This window comes from Chrysemys picta, chromosome 24 (genome assembly GCF_011386835.1).
Source record: "Chrysemys picta bellii isolate R12L10 chromosome 24, ASM1138683v2, whole genome shotgun sequence".
NCBI lineage: Eukaryota > Metazoa > Chordata > Testudines > Emydidae > Chrysemys > Chrysemys picta.
Genome location: NC_088814.1, coordinates 4,494,846 through 4,510,699, shown reverse-complemented (window position 1 = coordinate 4,510,699; position 15,854 = coordinate 4,494,846). Strand labels below are relative to the sequence as shown.

The window sequence follows — 15,854 nt, the reverse complement described above, 5'->3', positions numbered from 1 at the left end:
CCCACCCCAGCGGAGAACTTGTCCTTTCAACACTTTCTCGTTTCCTTTGCAGAGTCGGAAGGACAAGGAAAGACCTAAACAGAAGCACAAAAAACATCCGGAGTCTCCCACCAGCCTCGCCCCGTCCTCTGTGCCCGTCCCTGCTGAGAAGGTACCAGATTCGTGAGGTGCTGTTGGGGGGGGGGGGGGGGGCTGTCTCTGCCACTGTCTTTGGGCAGTGATGGTCAAGAGAGGCTTTATCCCTTTATCTTGATTCCTGTTGTCTCACATTCCTCCTTCTTCGCTCCTCCCCCTACCACCGCTTTGGGAATTTCACACTGCGGCTGTCTCTCGCTTTCTGTCAGCATTGAGGACCCGATCAGTGGCGGCAGGTCTTAGCCTGCTCGGCAGCAGATGTTCGGGTTTAAAGCTCTGGTACAATAGATGAAACATCCATGGGTTGCCCTGTCTGCAGTCTCCATTTCGGGGTAGGAAGGGACAACTGGAGACCAAGGTCCTGGCACTTTGCCTTTCTCTAAGCCCTTCCAGCCAAGCCTCAAAGCACCCCAGTAGGGCAGACAGGTAGTTACTGTATTTCCTTAATTTCTGGGGAAACTAAGGCACAGAGGGGCTGAGTCCCTACTGCCCTAAGGCCCCTTCACGAAAGACATCACAGCTCCCTACTCTGGAGCACCCCTACTATAGGGGCTTCCTTGGATGGTGCAGAACTGTCTACTCTGGCTCTACACCAGCCCCAGTGTTGGGGGCATGCAGCGCCCCATAGGGGGCTGTTGCAGCTGAGTGTCAATTAGAGCAGCCCTGAGGCTGCTCTAATTCGTGCCAGGGGCCAAGCCCCAGAATAATTGGCATAGAAGCGGTAGAGCGTGGTCAGAGCAGAGTCAGAGCCAGAGAGGTGACGTGTTTTGCCCCAGCGTCACAGCAAGAACTAGAACCCAGACATCCTGCCTCCCAGAGCCTGATTCTCCCCTCACTAATGCCAAAGTAACTGGAGGTAAGGCCAGCCTGCTCAATGCAGTTACACTGGTGGGAACAGAGCCAGGCTAGAACCCATAGAAAACATGGCCCGCCAGCCCCTCTCAGAAAGACTATTTAAAGGTGGTTGCATGGCCGTGGTTGCATGTATACCCTGCGCTAATGGCATCTACACACAAGGAGCACTCTGTGGGGAGGCCCAGGGCTGGGATAGCAGCCGGGCAGCACAGAGGCGGGCTATCAGAACTGTGTGAGAGGCCCAGAACTGGAATAGCAGGGGGTGTGTTTCAGGTCAGGATTGAAGGGAATTATCCAAGTTGCGCATGAGGCCCAGGGCTGGAACAGCAGGGGAGATGCAGGTCAGAACTGAGTTGCAGCAGCAGAGTACAGGGGCCAGGACTGGAATAGCTGGTGGGCGCTGCCGGGCACGATCGAGGTGCCCCAGCTGAGCTGGGCATGGAATCCCGCTCTCCACTTATTTGCACTCTTCCCAGCGCAGTGTTCGTGCAGTTACGCTTGCTCTTCTGAGTGGCAGATTCCCCCAGTTCGCAGAGCTGCCGGGGACTGATGTGCTAAGAAGATTATTTCCAAGCTCATGTCGAAATTCAAAACCTGGCTCCCGACTAGCTAGAGTGCCTCTTAGACAATTGCCCACTGTCTCCTCCCAGGCCCTGCCAGACCTTTGTACGAATTGGGGGAAGGGCCTAACTCGATTTATACAGGGACCTTTGTAAGCTGAAATTCAGGTGATCCTGATTACGCTGGCATTGCTGAGTGACGAGACCATAGTCTTTCCACAGGGTGTTGTTATTAATCTTCATAACAATGAGTGGCATTCCCATAGTGCCTTCTGTGCACAGATCCTTTAAAGCATTGCTCCAGCTTTCTGCTACTGAAATGCACCCTCTTCTGGGGTGGAATGCAGCAGCTGTTTAACAGCACGCGGCAGCATTGCACAACAATTCAGGACTGGAAGTGGAAAATCTGTTTGAAACTGCAGAGGGGTACGTGATAGATATTGGCACTGGTGTGACGACACGAGTGCAGTTACACAGCTGGAAACCCCCAACGGAGATACATGACACTGGGGCAAGCTCCATCTTGCACCAGTGTTGTGCATCTACATGGCGTGTGCACTGGTGTAACGCAAAAATAACACCTGTAGAGTCAGGGCTTTAGGCCATGTCTACACTACAAACTTAGATCGGTGTAAGTTACGTCACGGTACAACCACCAAAGTTAGTATATCGCTGGTGTGCGTGCATATTTGGCTGCTTGCAGCAGCACGGCATGTACTCACCAGCAGTGCTGGTGTCAATGCAAAGTGCAGTATGCCATGGGTAGGAATCCCAGTGTCCCTCAGGCCGCCGTCCTGCGCAATGCCTTTTGGGAAATGTTTGCAATGTGTTGTGGGATAATAGAAATGACTCACCCAGGGATCTCTGGGAGATAGGAGCCAAGCTCCCAGCATGCACCTTTGATGGGTGGAGATCGGTAGAATTACCCCAACTGGACTTTGCCTGGGACAAAGTTAAGTGCTCAGATCTGTGGGGGCGGGTGGCAAACTAAAAAGTATTTGTGGATGGACTAGTTGGTAGAGCTTTGTCATCACGTTTAGATTTATAGTGAGAGAGGCAGGGCAGGCTAGTGGTTAGAGCATGGGACTAGGCATCAGGAGAGTGGGGTTCTATTCCTGATGCTGACAGTGACCTTGGGCCAATTGTTTGCCTGCTCTGTGCCTCAGTTTCCCTCACTCTTGCCTGTTTAGGTGGTAAGTCCTTTAGGGCAGGGACTTTCCCTGACGATGTGTCTGTGCAGTGGCAACTCTAGCGCAATGGGGCCCTGATCTCAGTTGGGTCTCTAGGCGCTACCGTGATATCAAGAGTGGCATTGCCTCCCTTGAGATGCTTCGTGACCATGGTGTTGAACCAGAGGAAGAGACAGCAACTGTGCTGCACGCTTATCATCAAACCCCAGCCAGGTCTACCCAGGGAATGGCTCTTTCCCCAAGGCAGTGGAGCTCACTTCTTCCTCCTTCCCTGCAGCCCTAACACACTCCTGCCACCTGGCAGACAAACCAGGTCTTGTAAGAGTCTCCCTGATGGGGCCGGAGCAGCCTCTGACCTAGCTGTCCTCCTGGATTCAGGCTCTCATCCCTGCAGCTGGGGGTCGCCCACCACATTCCAAACGTTCCAGTGGCTCTGGGGACACGCTGCCCGGCGCTGGAGCCCGCATCCTGTCCAGCAGCGGTGAAGAGGGCTAACTGGGAGGAGAGCGGGCTGTGGTCTAAAGCAGGAAGCAGCGTGGCTGGCTCAGCGGTAACTGAGCAGGACGTCTCAGGGCATTGGCAACGGGGAGCCCTTTGCCTCTTGGCTGCCAGTTTGAATCCAGACCAAGTTGCGAGCTGGGTGGGTTTCTTCACTGCCGCAGCACATGGGTCTCTGCATGGCAGTCTCATCAGGGAGACGGGACCATGGAGCCTTGTGTTCCAAGGACAGGGTTTCTTAGGGACCCTCGAAAAGCCTGCAAGGTCTGAAAGAACCAGGCTCTCCGATGATCCCCCTTCTGTGTGATCCAGGGAAAGTCACTAGATTAATGGAGAACAATGTGGGGAGGAGCTGTTCTTCTAACCCTGGGCAGGCCTGAATTCAAGAGGGCCAGATGTCTGCATCCAGGCATCTGAACCCTTCCAAGGGCAGCAGCATCCTCCCTCTCTCCTGGCACCCTGTGCGTGGAAGGGGCACATGGGCAGTCCTTGGCATCCGACCCAGCGTAGAGGCTGCCAGCTAATCTCTTTCAGCTTGGCCAGGAGCGGGAGTTGGTAGCATGGTTGCCAAGGCAGCTGCGTCTCCAATGGGATTTGTGCTTCTGTCCCAAAATGCAGACAGGCAGGATGAAAGCTTGTCAGCGTTTTCAATGAGTGCACGAGTTGTGGGGGGGGGGAGGAGAAGGGGAATTGTTAACTCAGGACGGTATTTAGGTGCCAGCGATAAGGAATCAGCATGTGGCGCAAACGCTTTCTAACTCATAAAGCCTCCGTCTGTCTGTCCCACACCCTTTCCCAGCAGCTTTAACCACCGGATCTCACCAGCCTGCACGGGGGGCAGGAGGAGCTGCTGGTGGGACTGGGGTAAGGAGGATGGTGGGGGAGAGTGAGAGGAGACCAAAAGCAGGTTTGATCCTCTCCTTTGCTGCCACCTCCTCCCCTGGAGAGTCAGCCCATTAGCACCCGATGCCTCTTGCAGCAGGGAGGGGAGGTGCAGGGGGGCAGCCCTGGGGAGTGGCTAGGCAAGCCAGCATGTCGCATCGAAGTTTGGGATTCAGGAGACCCATGTTCAGTCCCTGGCTCTGCCTATGACCTTGGGCAAGTCACCTAGAACTAGGCCCCCATTTAAATTGATCAGAGTTGGGCTCCCGACTCCTAGAGGCAGCCTGAAAATCCAGTGCCTACCTGCACTTCAACCCAGATCCTCCGGTCAGGCTCCTGACTCCCAGTGGAAGTTAGGAGCCTAAATACCTTTAAAATTCTGACCCGAGGGCGTGTCTACACTGCAGGTGAACTCCTTCGGCTGGACTGGCTCAGGCTGCGGGGCTCGTTAATTGTGGTGTCAATGTTCGGGCTCGGGCTGGAGCCCAGGCTCTGGGACCCTTCCCCTTCACAGGGTCCCGGAGCCCGGGCTGCAGGTCTACACTGCGGTTAAACAGCGCCCCCCACAGCCCGACTCAACTGACCCGGGCCAGCTGCGGGGGGTTAACTGCAGTGCAGACATATCCTTAGTCACCCTGTCCCTTTGCTTCCCACGTGTCAAAACAGGGGGAAGAGCACTGGCCGACCTCCCAATGAGGATAACTAGGATAAAGCGCTCACTAAGGAGGGCCATGTCAGTCCCATAGATAGCTGATCCCGGGTGTGTTCCTGGGCTGGCGAACAGGGTGCAGAGAGAAGGTGGGTTGCTACGGGAGGGAAAATTGTGGTGGGGAGGATCCAGGCATGTTTGGGAGCAGGTTGGGCGGTTTGTGCGACCAGAAACTTGTCCTGCAGCACATGCCCGGCCATTTCGGTCCCAGGTATCCAAGCACGGGACACAACGGCGGCTGTGTCTCTCCTCTCCGCCTGCCAAAACCCCTGGGGAGCCATCCTGGCCCTGCCTAGTGCCCTTGCAGTAAATCTGCCGCCATTCCTGGCTGCCCCAGCTGCTGTCTCCCACCAGCTGCAGACATCCCGATCACTTGTTGACACGCAATCGCACATGCTTCGGGCTGCAACATCTGGCAGGCAAGGCCGGCTTGCTCTGGATTCTGCAATCCAAGCAAGTCATCCATGCCAAGGCCTCCCCTCACCCACCCTTCTAGGTCAGGTGCTGGGAAGGGGAGTTGGGGAGGGGGAAGCATCTGATTGGACATTTCCATCCGGGAGGCAGGGCAGCTTTCTGGTTTCCCAGCGTGGTCTGAGCCTTTCCGTACACCAGCAGGCCTGAGTCTGTCATGAGCCAGGGCCCCATCCTGGAAGAGCTCTGGGAAATTTTGCCCCAGGCCTGTTTCATCTTGATTTGCGATCCCTGCGATTGCATGAGGGACAGTGGGGGGAGGGGGAGAGGCTCAGGGTCCCCCCTGCTACCTCCTGAAAATCAGAGCAAACCTTAATTAAGCACTTGGAAGCCTGCAGTAAAGATCCTCTCACCCTTCCTCGGTCTGAAGCATGGGCCGGCGGTAAAAGCACATGGCTCGAAGTCAGGAGACGTGGGTTCTTCTCTGCAACCTAGAGCAGGGTGACAAAGGAGGGGGGGCAATTGTACCCGGAAACCGAGCCCCCCTGAAACATCCGTAATGTCTGTGTAAATAAAATGAAATGGGACGGGGGGGAGGGACCCCAGCAAACGTGATGCCCAGCCCATCGGGAGAAATTTGGGGTCCCGGTACACGTCACGTCAGGCCTGATCCTGATGTCTATTCTTGTACCGTGCTGCACTGCAGTATCTGAGCGCCTTCCGGTCGTGCACTAAGTGGTTCTCAGCCAGGGGTCCATGAGCAGTTTTCAGGGGGTCCGCCAAGCAGGGCCAGCATTAGACTTGCTGGGGCCCAGGGCAGAAAGCCAAAGCCCCACGGCATGAGGCTGAAGCCCAGGGCCCTGAGCCCGGCCACCCGGGGCTGAAGTCGAAGCTGAGCAATGTAGCTTTGAGGGGGACCCTGTGGCATGGGGCCTGGGCAAGTGCCCTGCTTGCTAACGCCGGCTCTGGCTTTTATATGCAGAAAACCAGTTATTGTGGCCCAGGTGGGCCGTGGAGATTTTATAGCATGTTGGAGGGGCCTCAGAAAGAAAAAGGTTGAGAACCTCTGCACTAAGCAACACGACTCCACGCCCAGAAGGCGCTTAGTTAGTATGGTGATGAGTGTGGTACAAGAACCTAGACAGGGTAGGAATAGCCAGTGGGAGTTTTGCCATGAGCATCATCAGAGCGGCCCCTGAATCTCAGTTGCCCAGTTTTCCCCTCCTGAGGACAGAGGTAACAATGCTGAGGTGACCTGTGTCCTCAGATGGCGTCCATTGACGGCTGCAAGGAGCTTTGAGAGTCTCAGAGGGGAGCTGCTCCAGAAATGCAACGTCTTATTATGACCTGAGGTTTTCCAAAGGAGCCTGAATGAGCTAAGTGCCCGGGTCCCAGTGGAAGGTGAGAATAGAGCACTGAGGGACACGCCCAGCTGTTCTTATTAAGCACCCACATTAGAGCTCTCCTAAGGAGAGGAGTGATGGGGCAGTGATTTGGGGATTCGTTTAGGATTTGGAAAATGGGGGGTTGATTTTGCCTGCTCTACCGCCAAGTCCCTGTGTGACCCACTTAGGCCCTGATATTTAAAGACATTTAGGCCTTGCTGTGCTCAGCATTGCACTGCCTAACTGATTTAGGAGCCTAGGTCTCATTTTCCAAAGGCCCTTAGGAGCCTAAATCCTATCAACTGTCAATGGGATTCTGTCTCCTGAGTGCCCCCCTAAATCCCTTTGAAAATGCGACGTAGGCTCCTAAATCAGTTAGGTGTGGCAGAGCCTAAATACCTTTTAAAATCTGGGCCTTCAGTCTCTCTGTGCCTCCAGTCTCCATCTGTAAAATGGGTAGAACAGCACGGCCCGACCTCACTGGGGCGCTGTGAGGATAAATCCATTCAAGACTGTGAGGCGCCGATGCTGTGGTGATGGAGCCATTCACGTACCTTCGGCAGAAGGCTCTCGCTGTCACGGCCAAAGCTCCATCTCTAACAGGCAACTGGTTCTTGCTGGCCCTTTTGGGTGGCTGCTTCCCTGCATCCCTTTGTCTGGCCTGGGTGGGGAGAAGCTGCTGCTGTCACTGGATTGTGCACTGTTCCCATCCTCCCCACACTCCCCCCCCATCAGTATTAGTTTAATCCAAGGCAGGCAGTTCTGTACAAGTGTTTTTCACCCCTCCCCCGCTTCCTTGTCAGTGGTTCCCTCTAGCTGCTCATCCCACCAATCAGAGCGCAAAGAGATGCTCTTCTGATTTCCGATAAATAAATTAATGAATGAACAGCTCGGGCGCTGCAGAGTGTCGGACGGAGGCCGGGAAACAGGTACAGCTGTGAGGGGGGTAGCGTGTGGCTCTGGGAGTGTATGTGGTGTATGGATCTGGTCTGGTTCTTCCATCTCCCGGCTCACGGATCCGCGGAATTGGATTCCTCGTAAGATTTGTGGACTCGGCTGGGCCGGGAGACCCGTCTCCCTTGTGGGTTTTTTTAAACAGGCCTTTTAAAATGTAAATACCTGTGAGTTTTTGCGAGGGATCTGTCACTTTCTCAGCCCTGTGGGGTGTCTCTCTACAACATGCTCCTCCTGCCACCCAACACACACGCACACACACACACACACACAATGCATCCTATGGAGTTTGCCCCCCTTGCTCCTCTTCTCTCTCTCTCACACACACGCACACACATGTACAATGCATCCTATGAAGTTTGCCCCCCTTGCTCCCCTTCTCTCTCTCTCTCTCTCTCTCTCTCTCTCACACACACACACACACACACACACACACACACACACACACTGCATCCTATGGAGTTTGCCCCCCTTGCTCCCCTTCTCTCTCTCTCTCTCTCTCTCTCTCTCTCTCTCTCTCACACACACACACACACACACACACACACACACACACACACACACACACACACACACACACACACACACACACACACACACTGCATCCTATGGAGTTTGCTCTCCTTCTCCCCCTTCTGGTGAATTTAGTGCTGGGGGAAAGTTGACAGCCCTGGAGCCTGAAGGCCTCTGTGTAGCAACAGGGCAGATACAGAGCGGACAGCAACAAGGAAATCTTCCCACCCTCAAACTGCCTCAGGGCTGAGCAGGACAGACCACCTCTAGGAATGAGAGGGGATTAAAATCTCTAGGGTCTATTCAGTCTTTGTATTATGGTAGCGCTCGCCGAGATCGAGGCCCCGTTGCGCTAGGTGCTGTACGTACACACTCTGTGCCCCAGAAAGCTCACAATCTAAACGGACAAAAGGTGGGAAGGAGAAACAGAGGCACAGAGAGGGGAAGCAATTTTCCCGTGGTCACCCAGCGGGGCCGGGAACGGAGCCCAGATCTCCTCCTGACTTCTCCTAGGTGTGTGTGTGTGGGGGGAGGTCGGAGGGTTTATTTTGGTGATATGGATGGCTCTGATATGGGCTGCAACCACCAGTTGGTTGCACATACACACAGCCAGTACTGCCAGTAACCATCCAGCACCTTGGTGGGAAACCCTGGCCCCTCTGAAGTCAATGGGAGTTTTGCCATTGACTTCATAGAATATCAGGGTTGGAAGGGACCTCAGGAGGTCATCTAGTCCAACCCCCTGCTCAAAGCAGGACCAACCCCAACTAAATCATCCCAGTCAGGACTTTGTCAAGCCTGATCTTAAACACCTCTAAGGAAGGAGATTCCACCACCTCCCTAGGGAACCCATTCCAGTGCTTCACCACCCTCCTAGTGAAAAAGTTTTTCCTAATATCCAGTACTTCCTTGTGGGCCAGGCTTTCAGTGCTGCAGGTGAACGGTTCTGTAGCCCATTGCCAGTCCCCTAAGCCAGCACGGCCCCTCTGTTAACTGTATCTATGTGTTTATTTTTAATTTTGCAACCAAGATTCGTTTACCAACGCCGATTTCACCCCGCCGTGCTGCTAATCCATGATGCTCCCCGCAATCCCTTCTTGTCCTGCTAGATTAAAAAAAAGGCTCTTTGATATGGGTTGTCTCCCTCTCTCTGCCCCTCGGTAGCCTGGCACACCTGGTGGGAAGATCAGAAGAGATGGATTTGTGGGGAAGTCTTGAGGGCTTTGCACCTATTTTGACTCCTGTTTCAAGGGGCACGTGTCAGTGTCCTGGTGGAGCTGCTTGAGACGAGAGGTGTGCTTTCCCTGTGGCGTTCGGACGGCCTCACTGCATCCCGTTGCTCCCAGACTCCGCTCTCCCTACTCCTCTCCTTCTGCCATCAGCTCGCAGATGAGGAAGGTCGGAAAGATTTTCCTGCTCCCTCTGTGATCATAAATCAAGAGAGCTTAATCTTCAACATCCAGAAGTTAGTGATGAGAAAACACAGATTTCCCCCACCCCTTTCCCAATTTCCACCACTCCCTTCCTCCTGTCTTTCATATTCCCAGCACATCTGGCCCGCATTAGGCTGCCAGCCATTGCATTGTGTGGAGTGATTAGACCAAGCAGGGGAAATAGGGATAGATTTTTATCCGGGCATCCATGTGTCTGCATCACAGGCCTATTTTTTACCCTTTCCAAGAGGAGGTCCTCTGGAGTCAGGGAGCGTGGAGCCAAGATCTTGCTCAAATCTGTCCCTCAGCAAGCTCTGGGGCAATACAAGGAGCTTGCAGTCGAGTCACAGGTGTTTTATTTTGGGCTGGGACTGTCACATTGCAGCGGTGGCCAGAAAAGTGACCGTGGAAGTAGCATCTTGCACTTAGTGACTTCCAAACGTTACTGGGCTGCAGCTGCCTTCGAACTGGCGAAGGGTTGAAAACACCACATCCTACTGTGGATGTGGTGAGAGATCCAGTTCCCGACCCACCAGACTTTCCTCCTGTTCAGCCCACTGCATTTCCTGGCCCATCCTTCCAAGCTCCCAGATTCCCTAGCATCTGTCTAGTCTGTTTCATTCCACGTGGATGGACACCTCAGGTTCTCTCTCTCTGTTTCTCTGGGGTTTTTCTCTAGCATCAGTCACTGCAGCATAGAAAGCTGCCCTGCCAATTTAGCTTTGCAAAAGCATTCTCCACTGTAGACAATGGGAAGGCTCCAGGTGATCTTCTAGGTTAGCCAGTCTGGGGCTCCTGGGCAGAACAGACATTGGCGCAGAATGGTAGCAACAAAATGCAATGGAGGCACGAAGGGAGCTACATTAATGGATGCTTGGTGGATGAGCAGCGTGGGGCTTGATATGCAGCGGTATCACATCACCGAGCAGGGACTTGATAGTCGCCTCCTATGTAGGCCTGGCTTCATGTGGACTATTGCATTCAGTTCTGGGCACCTAGATAGCAAGAACGATATGGCTAACTACTCAGAGAAGAGTGTGGGAAAAGACTAAGGGACTGGGGAGACTGAAAGGGCTGACGGGCTGATTTTGAGATGTGCCCGGATCCTGTGGCCTCCCGCTGGAGTTGGGGCCTGCTCGGCATTTCTGAAAATTAAAGCCCTGAGCCTGGAATTTTCAAAGAAGTTAGATGACCAAATCCCCTTGGATTTCAATAGGTCCCTTTGAAATATCCCAGCCTAAATGCACATGGCTTGGCTAAGCGAGACCGCAAGTCTCCCAACATCTGAAGGGAAGAAGAGGCTATTTAGATGACAAGGGAGCAGAGCTAGGACTAATGGGACGTTCCCTTTTCTTAATATCAAACTTCCTGACAGCAAGGACTGTGAAACTGTGGAAGAGTCTGTCAAGGACAGTGGTGAGCAATCCAATCCATGCGAATTTTTAATAGCAGCTTGGACAAAGCATTCGAAAGCATGCAATAGGGTACAGCCCTGCATTGGCTCTGCCAGGGAAAGGGTAAAATGCCCCAGTAGGTCCTTTCCATCTCTCACGTCTGTGGCTTTGAGTGCTGTCAGCCCCACACATTGCAAATCAACACGAGATAATTATCGCCCCAGAGGTTCTTATTGTGCTCATAATTGCTGTTCTGGCCGGGGCATGTCGAGACAGCGCTGCTGAGTTCTGAGCCGTGGCCATAACTGGGATTGAAGCAAAAGGCCTCGGGATGTTCTGAGCCTCTTGGAGTTGTTACCAGTGGAATAGATCCCTTTGGCTCCGGAAGATGCCCTGGCACCATTTACACACCAGCGTGGGTTTTGTAAGTCTTACCAATTTTAAGGGAGTCCAGCGAAGAGCAGGCAGGGATTGTCTCATTGCTCCCTTATGCTCCCCCATCTGGCTGTGTCCATCTCTCTCTTCTCCCTTGGATTGGGGCAGGAACTATCGTTTTGTTCTGTGTTTGTACAGCCCCGAGCACAATGGGGTGCTGGTCCACGACAAGGATGAAAACAAATACTTATAAAGAATAAAATGTTAATATTACTATATTACTAATAACAATCACTTACGCCACCTTACACATCACCTCTAAATTTGGCCCACCGAATGTGACCTGGAGGAAGTCACACAAGCCCAGATTTTCAAATGATCCCTAGCTTTGCCTGCCCCCAGTTTGGGGGCAGTGCCTGGTTTTCAGTGGGGGTTGTGCACCCACAAGTCCAGCTGAAGTCAGGAGGAGCTGCAAATATCCAGCGCCTCTGAAAATGAGGTCCTAGGACTCTCAAATCAAGTGCCCCCAAAATAGCTGATGTGAGAATATTGCTCTTCTCCTTGTAGTGAAGACAGGCTCATTCAAGAGGGCAACTCCAGTCCACATCTGGACCTGATTATTCCCTCCCCACATGGAATTAATAAAAGTAAAACTCTGGTGGGACCTTAAGGGTGTTGAGTGGGGTGAAAGAATTGGTTATGAGCTATGCTTGGACTATCCCTTTATTGGAATAAATTACAGAAAATGGAAAATCAGTAAAGACAGAGCTATCTGCGTGCACATCTGGACTGACTCTTGGCCCCTGTGTCTGTCTGCTTTCCAGGGTTCCACCGGGCACCATGAAGGTAGCAAAGAGACCTCGGAGGTCGGCAGGTCAGAGGTGAAAGGCAAGAAGTCCTCGAGCCATGGCACCAGCCACAAGGGGAAAAAGACGGGAAATGGGAAAAGCTCCACCAGCTTCACCTCAGCTCCCTCCAGCAGCACTTTCCAGCCTGCAGGTAAGGGTGTGTGTGGGTAAAGTTGGCAGGGAGAGAGGAGAGCAGAGACTGAGTGAGGAGAGAGAGAAGATCAAGCATCATGCTGGCAAAAGGAGCAAGGGATCGCTCACAAGGCAAAGCAGGAGGGAAGTGCATAAGTCCAGCACATAAAGTGTGGAGAGCAGATATACTCATAGAGTTCATGGTCCTCCAGTTACCAGAGTGGATCAGGTTATAAAGAGTTAATAGCGACAGAGAGTCCAACTCATCCCTAGTGCAGCTCCACTGCTTCAGGGGAGCAGTTTGTCCCTCTGGAGTTTCTTTTCTTGGGCTAAATGAAATGAACAGCAGTGGGGTGGGGGTGGAGGGGAATCGAGGCCTCGTTATTAAATTCACAGACATTTATTCCTGTTGCTGTCTGAATACAAACTGAGAACCCCTATCCATACAGGCGTAGGCTCCCCAACACAAGTGAAAATACCACCGCAGCCAGAAAACTCGGGGAGTGTGATCTCGCCAGGAGCTAAGAAGGAGTCAGGACACCTGAGCTCTATTCTTGGCTTTGCCCAAGGTGACCTTGAGCAAGTTGCTCCCCCTCCCCCTGCACCTCAGTTTCCCCCCCATCTAAAATTACCCTGAGCCACCTTCTGGGGGAGTTAGAAAACTTCATTAATTACTGATTCTAAAAGCCCTTGAGGTCCCACCAGAGTTTTACTTTTATTAATTCCATGTGGGCAGGGAATAATCAGGTCCAGATGTGGACTGGAGTTGCCCTCTTGACTGAGCCTGTCTTCACTACAAGGAAAGGAAGGTCCGTCTGTCAGAATAAAGAGAGGAGGAAAAGGAAAATGCACAGAGGAGGCCTTTGTAGCACCTGCCCTTTCCCCCTTGATTCAGTGGTGTCCCCTCCTTAACTTTGAGGTGGGCCTGAACCAAAACCCGGCATCCAAACACCCCTAAGCCTTGGATCTGGATCTGAGCTCAGGAGCTCTGACCTCACCAGAACCATTGTAATAAGCATACCTTCCTCTAGCGCCTTTCATCCCATGGGATCCCAAACTAGGCTGGAGGGGCGGTCGCCTCCCCACAGACAGTGCCCTGCATGACGGGGGGAGGAATTGGGGACAAACTCCTTAGTCTTACAGAAGAATGTAGTGGGATCTTTACTGTTGTAATGAGCCTGCTAGCACACATCTCTGCTGGAGAGGACTGCTGCACTGTGTGTCCTATACCCTATACTGCTGATGGCGATCCTCCTTTAGCTCAGGCATCCGGGCTTTTGCAGCGGGAGGATTTGAGTTCTGAATTGCTGCCCTCCCCCCCCCTCTTCGTTCCTCTTTGCTTTCCCTAGGCACCTCATGCAGCTCCCTGCAGGGCTCCCAGGATTTTGTGACATTCCCCAAGCTCGAGCAGGAAGAAGAGAAGTACCGGAAGCCCGTCTCCTCCTCCTCCTCCTCTTCCCACTGCTCCCCGCTGTACGAAGGGCAGAAAGGGGACGTCTTCGAGCAGAAGGTCATATTCTCGGGCTTCGGCTCTATCATGCGCTTCTCCACCTCAGCGGTGAGCCAGCAGCGGGGCCGCGTTGCCTCCCCCGTGGACTACAAGGCCTCGAACCCAGTCAGCGGCCCCTCGGGGGGAGGTGGTGGCACCGGCGGCGGCAGCCACAAGCGCATGCCCTCCCTCAGCATCGAGGACGGGGAGGTGCTGAAGGAGAAGAAGCACAAAGGCAGCAAGAAAAGCAAGCACGGGCCGGGCAGGCCGAAGGGAGGCAAGAACAAGGAGATGCTGGGCACCCAGCTGGCTGGGTCCACGTCCACCTCCTCCTCACCCTTCTCCGCGGGCTCCCTCGTCAGCTCCAGCATCGGCAACTCATCCCGGTCCTTCAGCCACACCGGGACTTTGCCCAGCCTCAGCCTGGAGTCCCCCCTGCTGGGCTCAGGTATGTTCCCCTCAGCACCCATCCGGGGCACGTGGCTCCCTTCAACCTACTTTTCCACTGTACAACCAGCGTGAGGCCCTCCTCCCAGGGCCCTCAAAGGCATTTCGGTACCTGGCCCCCATTGAAATCAGTCAGTTAGGCCCCTAAATATCTTTTGAGGATCTGGGCGTTGGCTGCTGGTGAACAGAGGAGTCCAGCTTCAGGTTCTTCTCCTCTCAGGGGGCTCTGGTGTGACTCCATTCCAGATGTCCATAAAAATCCAGTTCAAGTTCTCCTTCTTTCCAGGCCCCTCTGCTCCACCCAGGCCTGTGCCCCAAATGACCATAGAAATCTAGACAGTATTTGGTCCTGCCATGCGGGCAGGGGACTGGACTCGATGACCTCTCGAGGTCCCTTCCAGTCCTAGAATCTATGAATCTATGAATCCAGTTCATGTTTTTTTTCTCCTTTCTGAGGCGGGGTTCAGAATCCCTCCCAGGTGAGCACAGGATTCAATCCAATGTCAGGTTCATCTCCAGTCAGAAGCACTGTCCTGCATCCATTCCAGAAGGCCCTAGAAATCCAGTTCAGGTTTTCCTCCCCACCCCGCTACTTTCCATCCAAGCCTGTGACCTGGTATCCGTTCCAGGTGAGCAGGAGGATCCAGGCCAAGTTTTCCTCCTGCAAATCCAACCCAATGGGCATGTCACAGCCACCTTTGCCCAGGTGCCATCAGATTTAACCAGACTGGAGCCTATAAACAAAGGAGAGTGTGGATCGGGAAGGGACGGGATGGTCACCATCAAAACCAGACCTAGCTGAGATCTGGGCCCCAGACTGAGGATCGATAAACAGATCTTACATTGTCCCCCTTTCTAGAGCAAAGCCACTTTTTAAACTAGCAAATGCGTGTTCTGCTTAGGCCCCGGGGTGAGTGAGTGCTAGACGGTGAGGCCTGGTTTAACACAGTTAGGGGGGTGAATTTTTTTTAATTGACCCAGGGCTGCTGTACACTAGACCGACCCCGCTATGTCGCTCCGGAATGTGAAAAATCCGCACCCCGTGAGTGGGGCAGGTACACAGACCAAAGTCCCATGTAGACAGCGCTAGGTTGACGGAAGAATTCTTCCATTGACCTAGCTACCGCCCCTCGGGGCGATGGATTTACTACAGCCTCCCGTCGCTGTAGTAAGTACACCTCTACCCCAATATAACGCGACCCGATAGAACACGAATTCGGATAGAACGCGGTAAAGCAGCGCTCCGGGGGGGCGGGGCTGCGCGCTCCGGGGGATCAAAGCAAGTTCGATATAACGCGGTTTCACCTATAACACGGTAAGATTTTTTGGCTCCCGAGGACAGCGTTCTATCGGGGTAGTGGTGTATCTACACTGAAACGCTACAGCGGCCTGGATGTAGTTATACTGATATAAAGGTTTGGCTTGTACGCCTTCCCTTATGGGAATACTGGCCAGCGGTGGCTCCAAGCGCGTGCCTGGGGCGGCAAGCTGCGGGGGGCGCCCTGCGAGGGCGGCAGTCAGGCAGCCTTCGGCGGCGTGCCTGCGGGAGGTCCGCTGGTCCCGCGGCTTCGGTGGCAATTCGGCGGCGGGTACGCCGAAGTCGCGGGACCGGCGGACCTCCCGCAGGCAGGCTGCCTGCTATGC

General features: G+C 53.8%; 1 protein-coding gene across 7 annotated transcripts in view; it reads left to right on the top strand.

Annotated features, from left to right (window-relative positions):
* The window catches only part of MLLT6 (MLLT6, PHD finger containing), a 76,225-nt gene that overhangs the window by 36,844 nt on the left and 23,527 nt on the right, over nt 1–15,854 (top strand). For all 7 annotated transcript variants that reach the window (XM_042844561.2, XM_008162706.4, XM_008162705.4 and 4 more), the window contains 3 exons: nt 53–151; nt 12,119–12,293; nt 13,624–14,211. In XM_042844561.2, the coding sequence (XP_042700495.2) occupies nt 53–151; nt 12,119–12,293; nt 13,624–14,211 (862 nt within the window). The remainder of the gene's footprint in view (nt 1–52; nt 152–12,118; nt 12,294–13,623; nt 14,212–15,854) is intronic.